Source organism: Gopherus evgoodei, chromosome 1 (genome assembly GCF_007399415.2).
Source record: "Gopherus evgoodei ecotype Sinaloan lineage chromosome 1, rGopEvg1_v1.p, whole genome shotgun sequence".
Lineage (NCBI taxonomy): Eukaryota > Metazoa > Chordata > Testudines > Testudinidae > Gopherus > Gopherus evgoodei.
Window position 1 is genome coordinate 24,647,010 of NC_044322.1, and position 17,695 is coordinate 24,664,704.

A 17,695-nucleotide genomic window follows, 5' to 3' on the forward strand; every position below is an offset into this window, starting at 1 on the left:
AGTCTGGTTCTTTGGAACTGGACGAACCTAATATATGTGATTTCTGGTTTTAATAATCATTTATCACAGAAGTCTGGTTAGTCTTGGTGGTGCATAAGGGGCTAGAGGGCCTGAAGGGAACTGTCTGTGGCTCCATAACAACTAGTATAGTATTTTGGACGCATACATTTGTCACTGACTTGCTGAAATCTTATTATAGAGCGTACCACCAGTTTGGGGAACATGCCCTGTTTTCTGGCAGTCTGAGCTTGGCGCTCTTACCTGTGCCCCATATCAGGCAGCGGGACACTTCTTTAAAAAGAAATCTTCTCCCCAGACCACTTACCTTGCATACAATCTCCAGCCCATAAGAATTCTCACCACGGCTGGAAGCACCTCCAATTTTCTCCACTCTGTTGATCACACCTAAAGAAGCATCTAGGACAAACGGTGGGTCCTGGAAACAGTTGAAATTTGTTAGTTTAAAAGGAAAAAACAAATAAACCAACCACCAAAACATATAACTGCTACTTATACAGAGTCATAACAGAGGGCCCAGCGCTTCAGAACATACAGTAGACCAAGAAATTAAATGGTTACAAAGCTTACCCTTTCCATGCTTTTGAAATATAGTCTGTAGTTTGTAACTGTCATTGTTCCTCTTACAGCTCCAGTGAACGGGCAGATGTAAGTCACATCTTTGGCTAATAAGTGAAAGAAAGAGAAAAGCAGCCAGTGCAAGTTTAAGGTTAATCTCTAGGAGCAAAAACCTAATAAGAGTAACTTACATTTACAGTTTTGTGACTCTTACTCACATGGGCAGCCTAACTGAAATCAATGGCGTGACTTGCATGAGCAAGTGCTTCCAGGTCTGATCAAGGGTTGCACAATCCTGCGCAGAATTAGCAGTGCAATTTCCATTACTGTTATAAAGTAAGGGTTCAAAGTAAAGGCTATTTGTGCTCCGGTACGAAACTGAACCTGCATACAAATACCACCACGTGAGCACGTCTCTAGGTTACACACATTGCTCTCAATATCACTGTCCAGTCAATGCTTATCCAGAAATAAGGTAGAAGTTTGCAAAGGAAAGAGCATCTAAGTTTTAGCACAAATCACGCACCACACTAACACCAACAGAAACCTTGTGGAACAACCGTGTAAATTCAAAAGACATTTGTTTTACTACTAGCACACCAAAACAATATCAATCCTTTGATCTTTGTATGGGTGCACATGAGGAGATGGATGAAATGTGTTAAAAAGACGAGGGGAAAAACAAAATAAAACAACAGTTCACAAAGAGAAGAAGGCAGAAGTTATATATGGTTACACAGTTGATTCACAAAAACACAACCTATTACTATTAAAGTTTATTAAACACCCTAATGAGGACTGGGAGCCCCATTGTGTTGGACGTGACACAAACATAGAAAAGAGACCATCACTGCCCTGAAGGGCAAATAGTTAACGCTGTGTAAAAAACACCATCAAACTAAACATGGATCCTGGTCAGTGCTGTAATACCAATTCAGATACCATCATAAATGCAAGAAGCCACTTTTCCCCTGGCTGCTTTTAGCATGAGTAGGTCCTGATCCTTCAATTAACTCTCAGATAGTGACCTTCTGCATCTGACTGGTACAAATAATCATAGCTCTGTTGAAGCCAATGGAGCTACACCAATTTACACCAGCTGTAGATCTGACTGAAGGAGTTTTTTTGCCAATTGCCAATGATTTTAATCGTTAATTCAGCAATAAAGTCAATCTGCCACACATGATTATTTTTTGGGTTGAGTGATGACGATTCAAAACAGTCCCCTTCTGAAAAGGCGATCAATGCTGCTCATTCATTCTAGGCAAGAGGTGCTGCTAGCTCTCTACTGGGAACACTTCCCCTAACAACCCTTCTGTTTCATGTCAGTTAAAAATGCCAACAGTCAAGTGACTTTTTACCCGCCCCCCACCTTCAATCAGTGCCACTCCACATGTCGTGTCACTAAAACACTCTGCAGGTTCTGTGCAGTGACACCAGTTTGCAGCACTCTGCAATGAGAGGTACCAGCACGCCCTCGCTGTCAGCGGCACAAACCATCTTTTCAGAAAAGGCTTCTTGACTACAGCGGCCAAATTCAAGCAGCTCACAAAGAAGAGACCTCCTTTAGAAACCCTGCCGGACCCATTTGTCACAGCATGCGACTCCCAGTGAAGTCAGTGGGAGAGCTTGCCTGGCAGTCTGGCATCAAGAGCGTCATCACTGGGTTCCCCAGGCTGCCAGTGTTGGATCCGGGTGGAATAAGTGCACGCAGCTCAGGGGTCGATGGGGCAGGAGAGGAGCATGGGCTGAAACAGTGTGTTGCTCACTACTGACCCCTTGAGCCAAGTAAGGAATTACATTGATAGGTTCCTACACTGACAGGCTAGACAGAGTCCTGATTGGTTACTTGAGGGTTCTTAGAGAGTGTGGAGGCAGGGGCTGGAGTAAATGAGGGAGCAGAGAATTTTTTGTGGGGATAAGATTGCAATTTTCCACAAATTTGTTTTCTCACTGAAACTCTGATCAACCATTTTGTTAAATTTGGAAATTTTGAACATTTTTGACCAGTTCTAATTAAAATAAAAAATACTTAGTTCTTACAGAGTGTTTTTCGTCTACAAATCCCAATGGCATTTTACAAAGAAAAGGCAATATTTGAAACCAAATAATGGGGAGGAAAAAAGGCATCTTGGTAGAGTTTCTAAAATAGTGAAGCTAATCTAAACCATTTACAGGGCAAAAAACCTTTTGAAAAGTAAATAAAATATACTCCTATACCAGGGATCGGCAACCTCTGGCACGCGACTCGCGAGGATAAGCACCTTGGCGGGCCAGGCTGGTTTGTTTACCTGCCATGTCCGCAGGTTTGGCTGATCACGGCTCCCACTGGCCACGGTTCGCCACTCCAGGCCAATGGGTCCTGCGGAAAGTGGTGGCCAGCACATCCCTCGGACACGGCAGGTAAACAAACCAGCCTGGACCGCCAGGACGCTTACCCTGGCGAGCTGCATGCCAAAGGCTGCCGATCTCGGTCCTATACAATGGAATCAGAATGAAACCTATAGAGGTCTACAGAAAGGACTCAAACTTAATAGCATTTAATGGAAAAAGGTATCTCAGCTATGGAATCCTATAGACTGGTTTAAAAATTCTGTAATTCCCTATTATAACCTATAGCATGTGCCATCTTTCTGTATTTTGTTTTTAGAACCTATATATTCTGCAGTATCTTTTACAAAACAGATACAAATACTAGTGACTCTATATATTTAAACGGCATGTCTACTCAGCTAAGAAATCAAAGTTGTTGTCCTTAGATTTCCTGGGAAATGTCTGCAACCCCTTAATAGCTGAAGATATTTAACAACTATCCACATGTGAGAAATAACATTCACCTATGGGGCACAGGACGGTTTAAATGTCAGCCTCCAGCCACTAATTATTACTGAATGTTTGGAGTTTGGGGGGGAAAGGACAGGAGTTTTTCAGCAATGATCTATTCTTCCAAGACTCCATAAGGTCACTTTTTAGGGGAAGGGAATGAGGCAAGGGAAAAGACTAGCATGGCAGATCAACTATCCAATGCTGTTATTTATGCGATGTCCCATTTTAGAACCTCCGAGACAAATCAAAGCATGAGGTTTGATTAGAATTTCATTCCATGGAATTCACCAGCAAACCTACTGTATTCAATCACATCAAAGAGCCTCAATGAAAAAAGCCAGAACAAAACCAAACCCAAGAAATTAGATGAAGGTTTCTAACCATTAGAGGAGTGAAGTTCTGCAACAGCCTTCCAAGGGGAGTAGTGGGAGCAAAAGACATATCTGGCTTCAAAACTAAGCTTGATAAGTTTATGGAGGAGATGGTATAATGGGATAGCATAATTTTGGCAATTTGTCTTTGACTACTAGCGGTAAATATGCCCAATGGCTTGTGATGGGATGTTAGATGGGGTGGGATCTGAGTTACTATAGAGAATTCTTTCCTGAGTGTCTGGCTGGTGAGTCTTGCCCACATGCTCACGGTTTAGCTGATCGCCACAATTGGGGTCAGAAAGGAATTTTCCTCCAGGGCAGATTGGCAGAAGCCCTGGGGGGGGGTTGCCTTTCTCTGCAGTATGGGGCATGGGTCACTTGTTGGAAGGTTCTCTGCACCTTGAAGTCTTCAAACCATGATTTGAGGACTTCAGTGGGCCGGGCCAGCTTCAGGCACCAGCCTAGCAAGCAACTGCTTGGGATGGCCAACCATGAGGGGCGGCAAGTCCAGGTCTTTGGCAGCAATTCAGCAGCGGGTCGCTCACTCCCTCTCGGAGCAAAGGACCAGCCACCGAATTGCCGCCGAAGACTGAAGCAGCGGCGGTAGAACTGCAGATCGCGATTGCTTTTTTTTTCTTCTCTTTGCTGCTTGGGGCAGCAAAAATCCTGGAGCCAGCCCTGTCAATGGCTCAGACACAAGTTTGATATAGGAGTGGGTGGGTGAGATTCTGTGGCCTGCATTGTGCAGGCAGTCAGACTAGATGATCGTAATAGTCCCTTCTGACCTTAAAGTCTATGACTCTATGAGTCTAACCTTAAGCCTCCAAACTTTCCAGTTGTCTCACTAAAAAGAAACACAGACAGGTCTAGACATTGACTTGCAGGACAAATTTGACTACTGGGCAGACTATAGTTACTTAGCCTTGCCCATGACTGTGGCTGACAATGAATCCATTCAATACATACTAGGGATTATGGGAATTCTGTCTAATCAATTAAAAAAAGCAATTAGAGCCATGTTCACATACCCATGTCTTTAATGGTTTCTCCTGGCAACAAAGGAGGTTCTTCCATTTCAGCCAATTTATTAGACTCCCTCAGGACCTATACAAAAATGCAACAGGAAAAAAAATGAATCAAATTAAATTTTCATATATCAAAAGCTCACCCTTTTGATGTAATGCAATTGGTCAATAATATCAACAGAAATGAACCCTCAGCACTCTGATAGGACCTTCCACTTGGAGCTCTCATGGTGCTTCTCAAATATGAACTGAGTAAGCCTCATGAGATTCCTATGAAAACTACGATTATCCTACTGTGTAAAAGAGGAAACTGAGGCACAGAGATTAATGGTTGGACTTTACAAAGTACCTAAATGACTCAGAAACACAAGCCCTATTGAAAAAGGTGTTCCCAAGTCACTTAGGCACTTTTTGAAAATCCCACCCTAAGTTGTTATTATTTATTTGTACTGTCATAGTGCCTAGGAGTCATAGGCCTGGACCAGGACCCCCATTGTACTAGGCACTGTACAAACGCAGAACAAAAAGACACTCTTTAACCCAGAGTTTACAGTGTAAGATATGAGACCACAGACAGACCAACAGAAGAGTGCAAGAAAACAATGCGATAATACTGGTTAACATAAAAGGCAGTGTTTGTGGCTCACCAGCTGCCTAACTGCTGTCAATTTTTTTGTAGGTATCATGGCGAAGGCGGGTTTTGACCAAGTGACTTGACCAAGTCATACACCAGGACAAGATCCGAGTTTGCAACTCCCAGTCCTTGCTGTGTCAGGGGGCTGGAGCCCAGAAGTGAATGACAGAGACTCATCTATATTATCTTTAAGCCACCTGGGGATTCTGCCTGCACAGGAGAATCCCCACCTACTAACTCTCCATCCCCTTGGGCACTGTGGGAGGCACACAAAGGAAACAGAGTGAGAGCTCAGGTCCTGGCCCAACATTCCTTAATTACTTTCCAGCAGATGTGGGGTGTGCATGTTTTGACCTTTCCCTTTCAACAGAAGGAGGACACTTGGCTCCATATGACGTCACCATCACGCACTGATGCTTGTGGCATCTGAACCAGGACAGATCTTGTCATCTGAAAAGTTTTGTTGAGACAACATGCATTAAAGCTCACTACTGCAGCATGAGGGCTGGTTGATGTGTCTATGCAACCTCATGTGAGTAAGTAAACTTTAGCACAAGTAAGACCCATTAGCAGGCAGGCAGGAGGACATACTGTTAATGAGCAGCCATACTGAAAGTGGCATAAGAGAGTGGACGGAAACTTTTACATTCCCCTTCCCGGAAAAGAATTTTCTTGCTGGCAGTGATCAGAAAGGAAAAGTACAACAGCACCAAGCTATCTGCTTTAGAGGCATTTGACAGATACTAGCTGTCTACAGATGCCAGTTTTCCACCTTTTAAATATACTTGTAGAAGGGCTTATTTATCAAGATGACCTGCTATCGCAGAATTTCCTTTTCCCTGCTTGAGAGACAGTTTTGACAGCCCATGCGCCTACCCATTCATTACCCTCTTCCCTCCAGCTCCTGCTCCCTTTTATGCATTCCACTTTAAAACCTCTTTTTAGTTCCTGAGTAGTACTCTTCATATCACTCAGCTCCACACTGAGTGTTCCAGCAGTGCAGAGAAACTGACTAATCTCCCCACGCTGAAGAGTGACCAAGCACTTCAGAAATCTCAACACACTCCTGCTTCCCTAGCACACTAGTGGGTCCAATCCAGAAATGGTTTAAGCGGCGGTGATTGTGACAGAAATTGTGTCTAAGGCAGCCCCTCCCCGCCATCTGCTTTTCATTCCATCACCCTGCTCCTCCTGGTGTATATGTTACACCAAATCAAACCCTTTACCAACATGTGATTTCTGCCACCATTTATTTCATCTGTAAACATGATCAAATGGACCAAATTCTTTCCTTCAACTGATTTTATTCCAGTCCAATGCTATCGAGTTAATGGAGTCACTTCTAATTTACACTGCTGTAAGTGGGAGCAGAATCAGAACTTCTGTTGAAGACAATGGGCTTAAGTCTACAAGAAATGCCTGATCTGGCTCAGTGTGAACACTTGTTACAAATGCCTTGTCACACTTCTAGCTACACCAGCATAGTTAAAGTGGAACCCTCTCCCCTCCCCCAGTGTAGACACAGATATATCAGTATTCTGGTTCAGCTAAAGCGAAATAAGCTATACCAGTATAAAGCACCTCTACAAAAGGAGCTTATCTACAAATACCTATGCTGGTACAGCCCCCTAGTGGAGACAGTCCAGCATAGCTAATCCATCTCCCTGAATGACACAGAGCAGGAGTTGTCAAACTGGGGGTCAGGACCCCTCAGGGGGTCACGAGGCTATTACACGGGGGGTTGTGAACTGTTAGCCTCCACCCCAAACCCCGCTTTGCCTCCAGCATTTATAATGGTATTAAATATATTAAAAAGTGTTTTTAATTTATTGGGGTGTCACACTCAGAGGATTGCTATGCGAAAGGGGTCACCAGTACAAAAGTTTGAGAACCACTGACATAGAGGTGAGGTAATATCTTTTACTGGACCAATTTCTGTTGGTGAGAGAGACAAGCATGGATCCTTATGGGTATCTTTATTCAGGAAATATCTGAAGTACGGGCTTACCCTCAGAAGAACTGCATTTTGTTTTTATATACTCTCAGAACTGCCAGCTTGTCTCTCTTACCAATAGTAGTTGGTCCAATAAAATATATTACCTCATCCATCTTGTCTCTCTAATATCCTGGGACCGATATGGCTACAACACCACTGAGAGAGACACACAAATTGCAAGGGGGATGGGATAAGGCAGGAGGAAGACTTGTGTTTGTTTGTTCAACAGAAAAAAGAAAGAGCTGTTTTTATTTGCAATCAGGAAATCCCTGCAAAGGCAATTCAACACGCCTGCCTGAAATTGTGCTCTGGAACCTCACAAGTCTGTGGTCAACTTTCATGTAGGATCAGCCAATGGTAGAACTTTAGGAAAAATAACTTGCCTGCATTCTGCAAAATAACACACAGAAAAAAAAAGTATGTTTCAAGATTTTCTCATAAGAGATTTATGCATGCATGAAAAGACAAACAAGATCAAAGACTTCCTGGAAAAGACTTTTTTTTTTTTAAAAAAAATGCATTAGAATGAGGCTGTGAAAATAATATGTAGCACTGTCTTTATTACAGCCAACTTAGCAATAGCAAAAGTAAAGAAATGCAACTTGGGTCCTATTATTGTGTCAAATTCTGCTCTCAGTCACATCAGAGTAATCCCGCAATAACTTTACTGAAGTCAATGGGTTGACTCTGGATTTACTCCAGCGTGACAGAGCAGCTTTGGGCCAATTATTCTTTATAATTTCAGTATGAATTGCCAACTTCATCTAGGGAGAACATCTTCACAACACAGATCACCACACGTGTACACGACATTATGCAAAACGCAGGAAAAGTTTCCCACCCCCAAACAGTTGGGGATGTAATGCTTTTAACACTTCTGCCAGAGCCAGTGCTTACTATTCTCCCATTGACATTAACAGCACAGTGCCCAATAGTAAGAGTGAGCAGTACTGGGCCGTAATACTAGCAAAAACAAACATGAAGCTGGGGAGAGCACTTCATAACCCCAGGAATTGGCAATGAGTCCATGTAAGGAGGTCACCCAAAAGAAGTGGGTTCTAAACAGGACACTGCTGGAGAAAAAGGAAGAGGGCTTAGTACACAGAAAAAGGAGAGCCTGCCCCAAGCATTGGGGAAGAAAGCAGTTAGTAAGCTGGCAGTGGGAGGAGACAAAGGGTACGTCTATACTACGAGATTATTCCGATTTTACATAAACCGGTTTTGTAAAACAGATTGTATAAAGGCAAGTGCACGCGGCCACACTAAGCACATTAATTCGGCGGTGTGCGTCCATGGTCCGAGGCTAGCGTCGATTTCTGGAGCGCTGCACTGTGGGTAGCTATTCCGTAGCTATCCCATAGTTCCCGCAGTCTCCTCCACCCCTTGGAATTCTGGGTTGATATCCCTGTGCCTGATGGGGCAAAAATCATTGTCGCAGGTGGTTCTGGGTAAATGTCATCAGTCATTCCTTCCTCCAGGAAAGCAACAGCAGACAATCATTTCGCGCCCTTTTCCCCTGGATTGCCCTGGCAGACGCCATAGCATGGCAACCATGGAGCCTGTTCAGCTTTTTTTTTTTTTTTTACTGTCAACGTATATCTACTGGATGTTGCTAACAGACGTGGTACTGCAGCGCTACACAGCAGCATTCATTTGCCTTTGCATGATAGTAGAGACGGTTATCAGTTGTTCTGTACCGTCTGCTGTGCCATTGTAAATTGGCAATAAGATGACGGTTATCTGTCGTTCTGTACCGTCTGCTGCTGTCATGGGTGCCCCTGGCTGAGGTCGGCCAGGGACGCAAAGACAAAAATGGGAATGACTCCCCGAGTCAATCCTTCCTTTATGGTATCTAAAAATAGAGTCAGTCCTGCCTAGAATATGGGGCAAGTGTACTAGAGAACCAGTGTACTAGAGAACCAGAGAGCACAGCCGCTCCATGTCAGATCCCGCAGAAATGATGAGCTGCATGCCATTCATGGGGGGTGCCCCTACAACAACCCCACCCGTTGCTGCCCTCCTCCCCAAACCTTCCTGGGCTACTGTGGCAATGTCCCCCCCAATTTGTGTCATGAAGTTATAAAGAATGCAGGAATAAGAAACAATGACTTGTTAGTGAGATAAAATGAGGGGGAGGCAGCCTCCAGCTGCTATGATAGTCCAGGCAGGACATTAAGCGGTGTGGGGGAGAGGAGCTCCCACTGCTATGATAGTCCAGGCAGTACAGAATCTTATCTTTACACAGGAAAGGGAGGGGGCTGATGGAGCTCAGCCCCCAGTTGCTATGATGAGGACGGTTACCAGCCGTTCTGTACCATCTACTGGGAATGACCGGGAATCATTCCTATTTTTACCCAGGCCTGAGGCCAGCCAGGAGCACTCACGGGCTCATGACGAGGACGGCTATCAGTCCTACTGCACTATACCGTCTGCCACCAGGGAGGGGTGGAGAGAGGATGCTACTGTTTACTGCTGCAGCACCGTGTCTACCAGCAGCATGCAGTATACATAAGGTGACATATAAAAAAGTAAAGAAACGATTGTTTCCTCTTTCTATCACGAGGGGAAGGGGTAATTTGACGAGATAGACCCTGAACCACCCCAGACAATGTGTTTGACCCTGCAGGCATTGGGAGCTCAGCCAAGAATGCAAATGATTTTCGGAGACTGCGGGGACTGTGGAATAGCTGGAGTCCTCGGTACCCCCTCCCTCCCTCCCTCCATGAGCGTCCATTTCATTCTTTGGCTTTCCGTTACACATGTCATGCAGCACTGTGCTGTGGACTCTGTATCATAGCCTGGAGATTTTTTTTAAATGCTTTGTCATTTCGTCTTCTGTAACGGAGCTCTGATAGAACAGATTTGTCTCCCCACACAGCGGTCAGATCCAGTAACTCCCGTATGGTCCATGCTGGAGCTCTTTTTGGATTTGGGACTGCATCACTACCCGTGCTGATCAGAGCTCCACACTAGGCAAACAGGAAATGAAATTCAAAGGTTCGCGGGGCTTTTCTTGTCTACCTGGCCAGTGCATCTGAGTTGAGATTGCTGTCCACAGCGATCACAGTGGAGCACTGTGGGATACCGCCCGGAGGCCAATACCGTCGATTTGCGGCCACACTGACCCTAATCCGATAGGGTAATACCGATTTTGCGCTACTCCTCTCGTTGGGGAGAAGTACAGAAACCGGTTTAAAGAGCCCTTTATATCGATATAAAGGGCCTCGTTGTGTGGACGGGTACAGCGTTAAATTGGTTTAACGCTGCTAATATCGGTTTAAATGTGTAGTGTAGGCCAGGCCAAAGGGGGGAAATCTCAGTTGTTTATATACATCATTACTTCCACCGGTCTGCAATTGTTTTTTGTGTTGTTTCTACCTGACTTCTAAGCACCAAAATCTCCACAGTAAGCCATCAAGAAATGAAACCCTAGGTCACTTGGTCTAATCTGGCCTGTGCACTTGAGTCCTGACTCCAACCGTCATCTCCTTGTGTTATGCAAAGTAAGGGGAGGCTACAGGTTCCCATATGAAACTGCTATTTACAGGGCTGGCTCCAGGTTTTTTGCCGCCCCAAGCTGCCAACATTACGGTCAGGATTAACAGCCTCGTTTTACAAAGCCAAACTTGACCTTTTTGTTGATTTTTCCGTCCAGCTAATCCCCTCCTGACTAAGCCCCCACCCAAAAGGTTTGAAACAACACCACACCAAAAAGGACCAAAATGGTGGCACTAACACAGCATTTGCAAACTGTCACACTGTTCACTGTGCTTACAACATTATACCCATTTCCCCCACCCTGTGGCTGCGAGTCTCAGTTGGCCCCCTCAGCATACCAGAACAGAACAGTAATAATCCCTTTTGCATTCCCAGTCTCTGAACCCTCACCCATTCGTTTTTCAGAGCTCCCTGTCAATTTTACATTGGCCAACGCCACGTCACTGACAGCTGAGACAGTATGCGCGAGGGGGTGGGGGAGTGAGCAAAGAAGGGAGTGGGCTAACATAGATTTTAAAAAATTAATCTTCCAGCTAACAATTCATTTGCTGATAAAACAGCCATGGATTCAAAATCTAGTCCCAAAAGGTCAGTAACGCTTTAAGCTCCCTCAGTAAACTCTTTATCTAATTGATTACTTTAATGAGTTATGCAAGGAAAACATATTCCTGAATATTATATCCAAAACTTTTTTTGAAAAAATGCAGTTCTTCTGGGTGTAAGCACATACTTCAATTCTTTCCCAAATAAAGATCCTTCTCTGAATCAGGGCCTTATATCGTAAGCTGTTAAGACAGGGACTGTCTCGTACTGTGTGTCTGTGCAGTGCCTAGTGACACAAAATCCCAATTTTCTGGACACTACCGTAATGTATATAATAATAGAGAATTTTCTTTTTGCATCTGTGATGTTTTTTAACCCCCCCAGACTGTAAAAAGCAACATGCTCCTATATCAAGGTAGCTAAAGACATTCTCCTGATAGAGTCTAAGGCCTCTGTGACCTTAAGAGCCCCCGTATGTCAATTGACAAAGGGCACACCCAACACACTGTTGACAGACTATCTAGCCAAACAATGTCTTGTAAGGTGACACACTGGTCACAAATATCACTGCAAGATGCATGTATAGGTTGTGTATATATAGAGTTGTGTATATGGGCTGGAAATATGTTTTGAACGCAACTGATGAACAAGCCTGCCCTAGACAACAGAATGTGGATTTCCCTGCCCACATGGATCAAGCTGACAGGCGGATGAGAAAATAGCATGGCTTGATTACAAGCAAAGGGCAATGAAAATATATTTGCATCTAAGGTAAACAGAGTGGTCAAGTTAATTGAGAAAGCAAAGTGACCAGAGGATGAAGGAGGGGCTGGGCACCTGCACCCCGAAGGACAAGCAGCAGGAAAGAGGAACTTTGTCTGGATTTACCCATCAAAGAACGCATTTCAAAGATTTTGTGGACTATAAAATGAAAGAAAGGGACTCCTTTGTTATTCATCACTTAAGGGACAAAAGGGGCTGTGCTCTTGGAATCTGATAGGAGGATCCCACAACCATGTGGGTTGCGGAGGCTGAGAAATGACTGTAGGTGCAAAATTGCCTAAGACCAGGATTGTAATCTGTTAAATTTTAAACACTAGGAAGCATGTTTTACATATAACTATTTTCTGTTTCTATTCTCTCTGCTTAGTATCACTTAATTTGCTGGTCTTTATTAACAATCTTATTCTTGTTTTATAATAAATCCATCTCAGTGCTATTATATTAAAGTAAGGTGTGCATCCTCTGGAGTGTAGCCTGTGTCTTTGTAGTCAGCAGGCTTGGCAATTTCTTTGATAGGGGTTGGAGACTGCAGAGGAATGCTCTTCCAGGGTGCTCGGGAACTAGGGTTCACCGAACGTTCCCTGCAAGACAAGGTTAAGACTCAGAGGGGTAGCCGTGTTAGTCTGGATCTGTAAAAGCAGCAAAGAATCCTGTGGCACCTTATAGACTAACAGACGTTTTGGAGCATGAGCTTTCATGGGTGAATACCCACTTCTTCAGATGCATGTGGTGGAAATTTCCAGGGGCAGGTATATATATGCTAGCAAGCAAGTTAGAGATAACAAGGTCAGTTCAATCAGGGAGGATGAGGCCCTGTTCTAGCAGTTGAGGTGTGAAAACCAAGAGAGGAGAAACTGGTTCTGTGGTTGGCAAGCCATTCACAGTCTTTGTTCAATCCTGAGCTGATGGTGTCAAATTTGCAGATGAACTGAAGCTCAGCAGTTTCTCTTTGAAGTCTGGTCCTGAAGTTTTTTTGCTGCAGGATGGCCACCTTAAGGTCTGCAATAGTGTGGCCAGGGAGGTTGAAGTGCTCTCCTACAGGTTTTTGTATATTGCCATTCCTAATGTCTGATTTGTGTCCATTTATCCTTTTCCGTAGAGATTGTCCAGTTTGGCCGATGTACATAGCAGAGGGGCATTGCTGGCATATGATGGCGTATATTACATTGGTGGATGTGCAGGTGAATGAACCAGTGATGGTGTGGCTGATCTGGTTAGGTCCTGTGATGGTGTCGCTGGTGTAGATATGTGGGCAGAGTTGGCATCGAGGTTTATTGCATGGATTGGTTCCTGAGCTAGAGTTATTATGGTGCGGTGTGCAGTTACTGGTGAGAATATGTTTCAGGTTGGCACGTTGTCTGTGGGCAAGGACTGGCCTGCCACCCAAGGCCTGTGAAAGTGTGAGATCATTGTCCAGGATGGGTTGTAGATCCTTGATGATGCGTTGGAGGGGTTTTAGCTGGGGGCTGTATGTGATGGCCAGTGGAGTCCTGTTGGTTTCTTTCTTGGGTTTGTCTTGCAGTAGGAGGCTTCTGGGTACACGTCTGGCTCTGTTGATCTGTTTCCTTATTTCCTCGTGCGGGTATTGTAGTTTTGAGAATGCACCACCCTATATCGAAAACCCACCGACCGCTATGCCTACCTTCATGCCTCCAGCTTCCATCCCGGACACATCACACGATCCATTGTCTACAGCCAAGCACTGAGGTACAACCGCATCTGCTCTAACCCCTCAGACAGAGACCAACACCTACAAAATCTCCACCAAGCATTCTCAAAACTACAATACCCGCACGAGGAAATAAGGAAACAGATCAACAGAGCCAGATGTGTACCTAGAAGCCTCCTACTGCAAGACAAACCCAAGAAAGAAACCAACAGGACTCCACTGGCCATCACATACAGCCCCCAGCTAAAACCCCTCCAACGCATCATCAAGGATCTACAACCCATCCTGGACAATGATCCCACACTTTCACAGGCCTTGGGTGGCAGGCCAGTCCTTGCTCACAGAGAACCTGCCAACCTGAAACATTCTCACCAGTAACTGCACACCGCACCATAATAACTCTAGCTCAGGAACCAATCCATGCAACAAACCTCGATGCCAACTCTGCCCACATATCTACACCAGCGACACCATCACAGGACCTAACCAGATCAGCCACACCATCACTGGTTCATTCACCTGCACATCCACCAATGTAATATACGCCATCATATGCCAGCAATGCCCCTCTGCTATGTACATCGGCCAAACTGGACAATCTCTACGGAAAAGGATAAATGGACACAAATCAGACATTAGGAATGGCAATATACAAAAACCTGTAGGAGAGCACTTCAACCTCCCTGGCCACACTATTGCAGACCTTAAGGTGGCCATCCTGCAGCAAAAAAACTTCAGGACCAGACTTCAAAGAGAAACTGCTGAGCTTCAGTTCATCTGCAAATTTGACACCATCAGCTCAGGATTGAACAAAGACTGTGAATGGCTTGCCAACCACAGAACCAGTTTCTCCTCTCTTGGTTTTCACACCTCAACTGCTAGAACAGGGCCTCATCCTCCCTGATTGAACTGACCTTGTTATCTCTAGCTGCTTGCTAGCATATATATACCTGCCCCTGGAAATTTCCACCACATGCATCTGAAGAAGTGGGTATTCACCCACGAAAGCTCATGCTCCAAAACGTCTGTTAGTCTATAAGGTGCCACAGGATTCTTTGCTGCTTTTAAGGTTAAGACTGACAGAGTCTCAAGGAGTTTGCTGGGGCAGTGGACAGACTGGTGTGGCAGGAAGCTGACACACAGTTTAAGCTTCAGCAAAGCTCTCTCTTGCTGAGGTAGGGGGTAATACAGGGGCTTACAGTTCTGGGCACTCCAAGAGAGTATCACAGCCTCCTCCTCTAACTTCCTCCTTGATATATCTGCTACCTTTGCACAAAGTTAGTCTCTCCTCCTGAATTTACTGTTCTCCACTGCCTTGTGTAGCTTTTTCAAGGCATTTAATCTTTCGAGTGAAACTCCATAAGACATTACCATGGTCTATGTACCAAAATCTATCCTTAGCCTAGGATACTGTAAAATGGGTATTAAAGGATCTCAGGGGGGAAAAAGGGAAGTGGGAGTCTCCTTGCATTCACAACAATAAATAACGGAGGCCCAATTCTGCACCACTGAAGTCAATGGGAGCTCTTCACTCACTCACTGGTTGCAGAATCAAGCCCTTGATGCTAATTTAAGAACAAAATAATTGATCACTTGTGCATTAATTTCTCCATTGATCAAAACATTTCCTACAGAGACAGAGAGAGCCGATTTTGAGGGCATTGTTTTTCTGGAATTTGCAAGATGCTTCTGTTTCCTTAATGCTAAATTAGATCAACTATAAAACAGTAATTATGTTTACTAGATAAATCCCACAGTGCTCTGCAAATATTGTACATCTTCAGAGAGATTTTCTGCTGTCATTTAGGACTACTTCAACTGCACTTTGGAAGGATTTTTGTGCTATGTTTCTTACTGAAAATGTAATAAATTATAAACTGAATGAGTAAATAGGCTTTTGTTGAATACTTTAGAATCACTGGGGATACCATGACCAGACTATCTATGGAGCATAAAGGCAGGACAAAGGCAGGACTGAGCCATAGGGCCTTTTCTAGGGATTAATGACCAGATGGGCTGAGTACAACTATTCAGTCCAGCATGTCGTTAATCCCATGGAAATGACAGTGTCTTAATCTTTTGGCTGTTACAAAGTGAAAATGGGAATTGAACAAAACACCAAAGCATATGGATCACTTCAAAATGGTACATCCAAGGGGATCCAACATTCTGTACAATAGCCAATCCGCCCACAGGAATTATCTCACAGCATTCCATTCAGTTTAGAACAGAACATCAGGCTGAAGACAGTCTCTCAACCTGCTTTAAGATAACAAAACTCTCATTCCAATTATAATTAAGCCAGAGAATATTAGGCTGTGCCTTGCTCTATTCTGGAGAACCACCATCTGATAAAATGTACAATGCAATGCCTTCCAGTGATAGCTTTCCAAGCTTTAAATAAACACAAGCAAGCAAGCAAACTAAATAAAATTCATCTGCCATTGCATCTTGTATGTTTCATGTAAGTATAACAAGGCTTGAAAAATCCACTTGCCTACTTGCCACTGGCTTGAAGAGCTTTAAAAAGGTTTATGGCCAGAAGATTAGGTTCTTTTTAAATAACTAAGACCACCAAGGAAATGAAGATGGTTTCCATTGGAGGGAAACATAAATCTCACGGCAGTGTTTTCCTGGTTTATTTTTGTTTTGTTTTTCATGACTAACCTCCCCATCCACCCACTCCCAGTCCCAGCTATACAGGCACTTCAGTCATTTCTTGGTCTGTAGTAATTTCTGGGCCCTTCAAACTGACATGTGAATGTGAGCTGAGGGTTAGAAATTCAAAGGAATTCATTGTAGAGGGCCACCAAATGGTAGCTGACTGGTCTCCTTTCTGTCTGCAAGTTTAAGTGGCTTGGTGCTTCCAAAATTGTCTCAATAGGCTCCTACAGCAAGCCATCACCTACTCAACATGTCAGCCCCTCCGGCACAGAATATCACAAAAAATATTTATTTAAACAAGTTCAAGGTTTTTAATACAGAGCTTTCTTCAGCTCTAATGGTGTCTCGGGAGGCAACTGTTCCGTTAACAAGCAATGGCTATCCAATATCTTTTGACAGTGCAGTGGCCTTTCTGCATCCACTTCTTAATTATTTTCCATTTGTTAAACAGATTCCTAGAGTGATAGGTTAAACCATTAAAGCTCTCAATGAAAGAAATAAACTAATCCTAAAAATGCACATTAATGAAGTTCAGAGCTCCAGTCTGTGGCAGATAAGTTTACTTTTTGTGAATGAGCTGATAAGTAACAAAAAATTAAAAGTAAAAATCAATGCTCTTGTTGATTGAGCATTTGTGATAAACTCTGCAAACCATGACAAACCATACAAAATTGGCTTTCAGATCAAGGTACTAATTTCACTTAGGAAATAGTGCTGAGTAAGGTAGAAGTTCCAGATGTGAAATAACAACTATTTATCTACAATCATGTAACACTTGCCAAAAGAGGAGGAAAAAATAGCTCTCCTAGTGCAAAGACAACTAAACCCACAAAAAATAAAATCTTAGCAAAGTATTGAATGCAGTCATCCTTACGAAGACTCTAATAAGAGTACAGTACTGCACTCCTGCTGGCTTCTTACTCCAGCATACTGAATATTTATCTGGAAAAACCATAACCTCTTCTCTAGTTCTACTCAGCAGAAAGTAGAATTCAGGAACTTTGCAGCTAAGAAAAAATCAGCAGAAATATCTGAAGGCCATTTGCTTATTCTCTTTAGTTTTCCACTCCTTATGGATGACAATCATAAATTATTCCAGAGTTTTTT

General features: G+C 43.8%; 1 protein-coding gene across 2 annotated transcripts in view; it reads right to left on the reverse strand.

Annotated features, from left to right (window-relative positions):
- The window catches only part of MTMR2 (myotubularin related protein 2), a 90,800-nt gene that overhangs the window by 24,930 nt on the left and 48,175 nt on the right, over positions 1 to 17,695 (reverse strand). For both annotated transcript variants that reach the window (XM_030559956.1, XM_030559963.1), the window contains exons 3-5: positions 4,805 to 4,880; positions 589 to 683; positions 326 to 436 (exon numbers count right to left, since the gene is read on the reverse strand). In XM_030559956.1, coding sequence (XP_030415816.1) covers positions 326 to 436; positions 589 to 683; positions 4,805 to 4,880 — 282 coding nt within the window. The remainder of the gene's footprint in view (positions 1 to 325; positions 437 to 588; positions 684 to 4,804; positions 4,881 to 17,695) is intronic.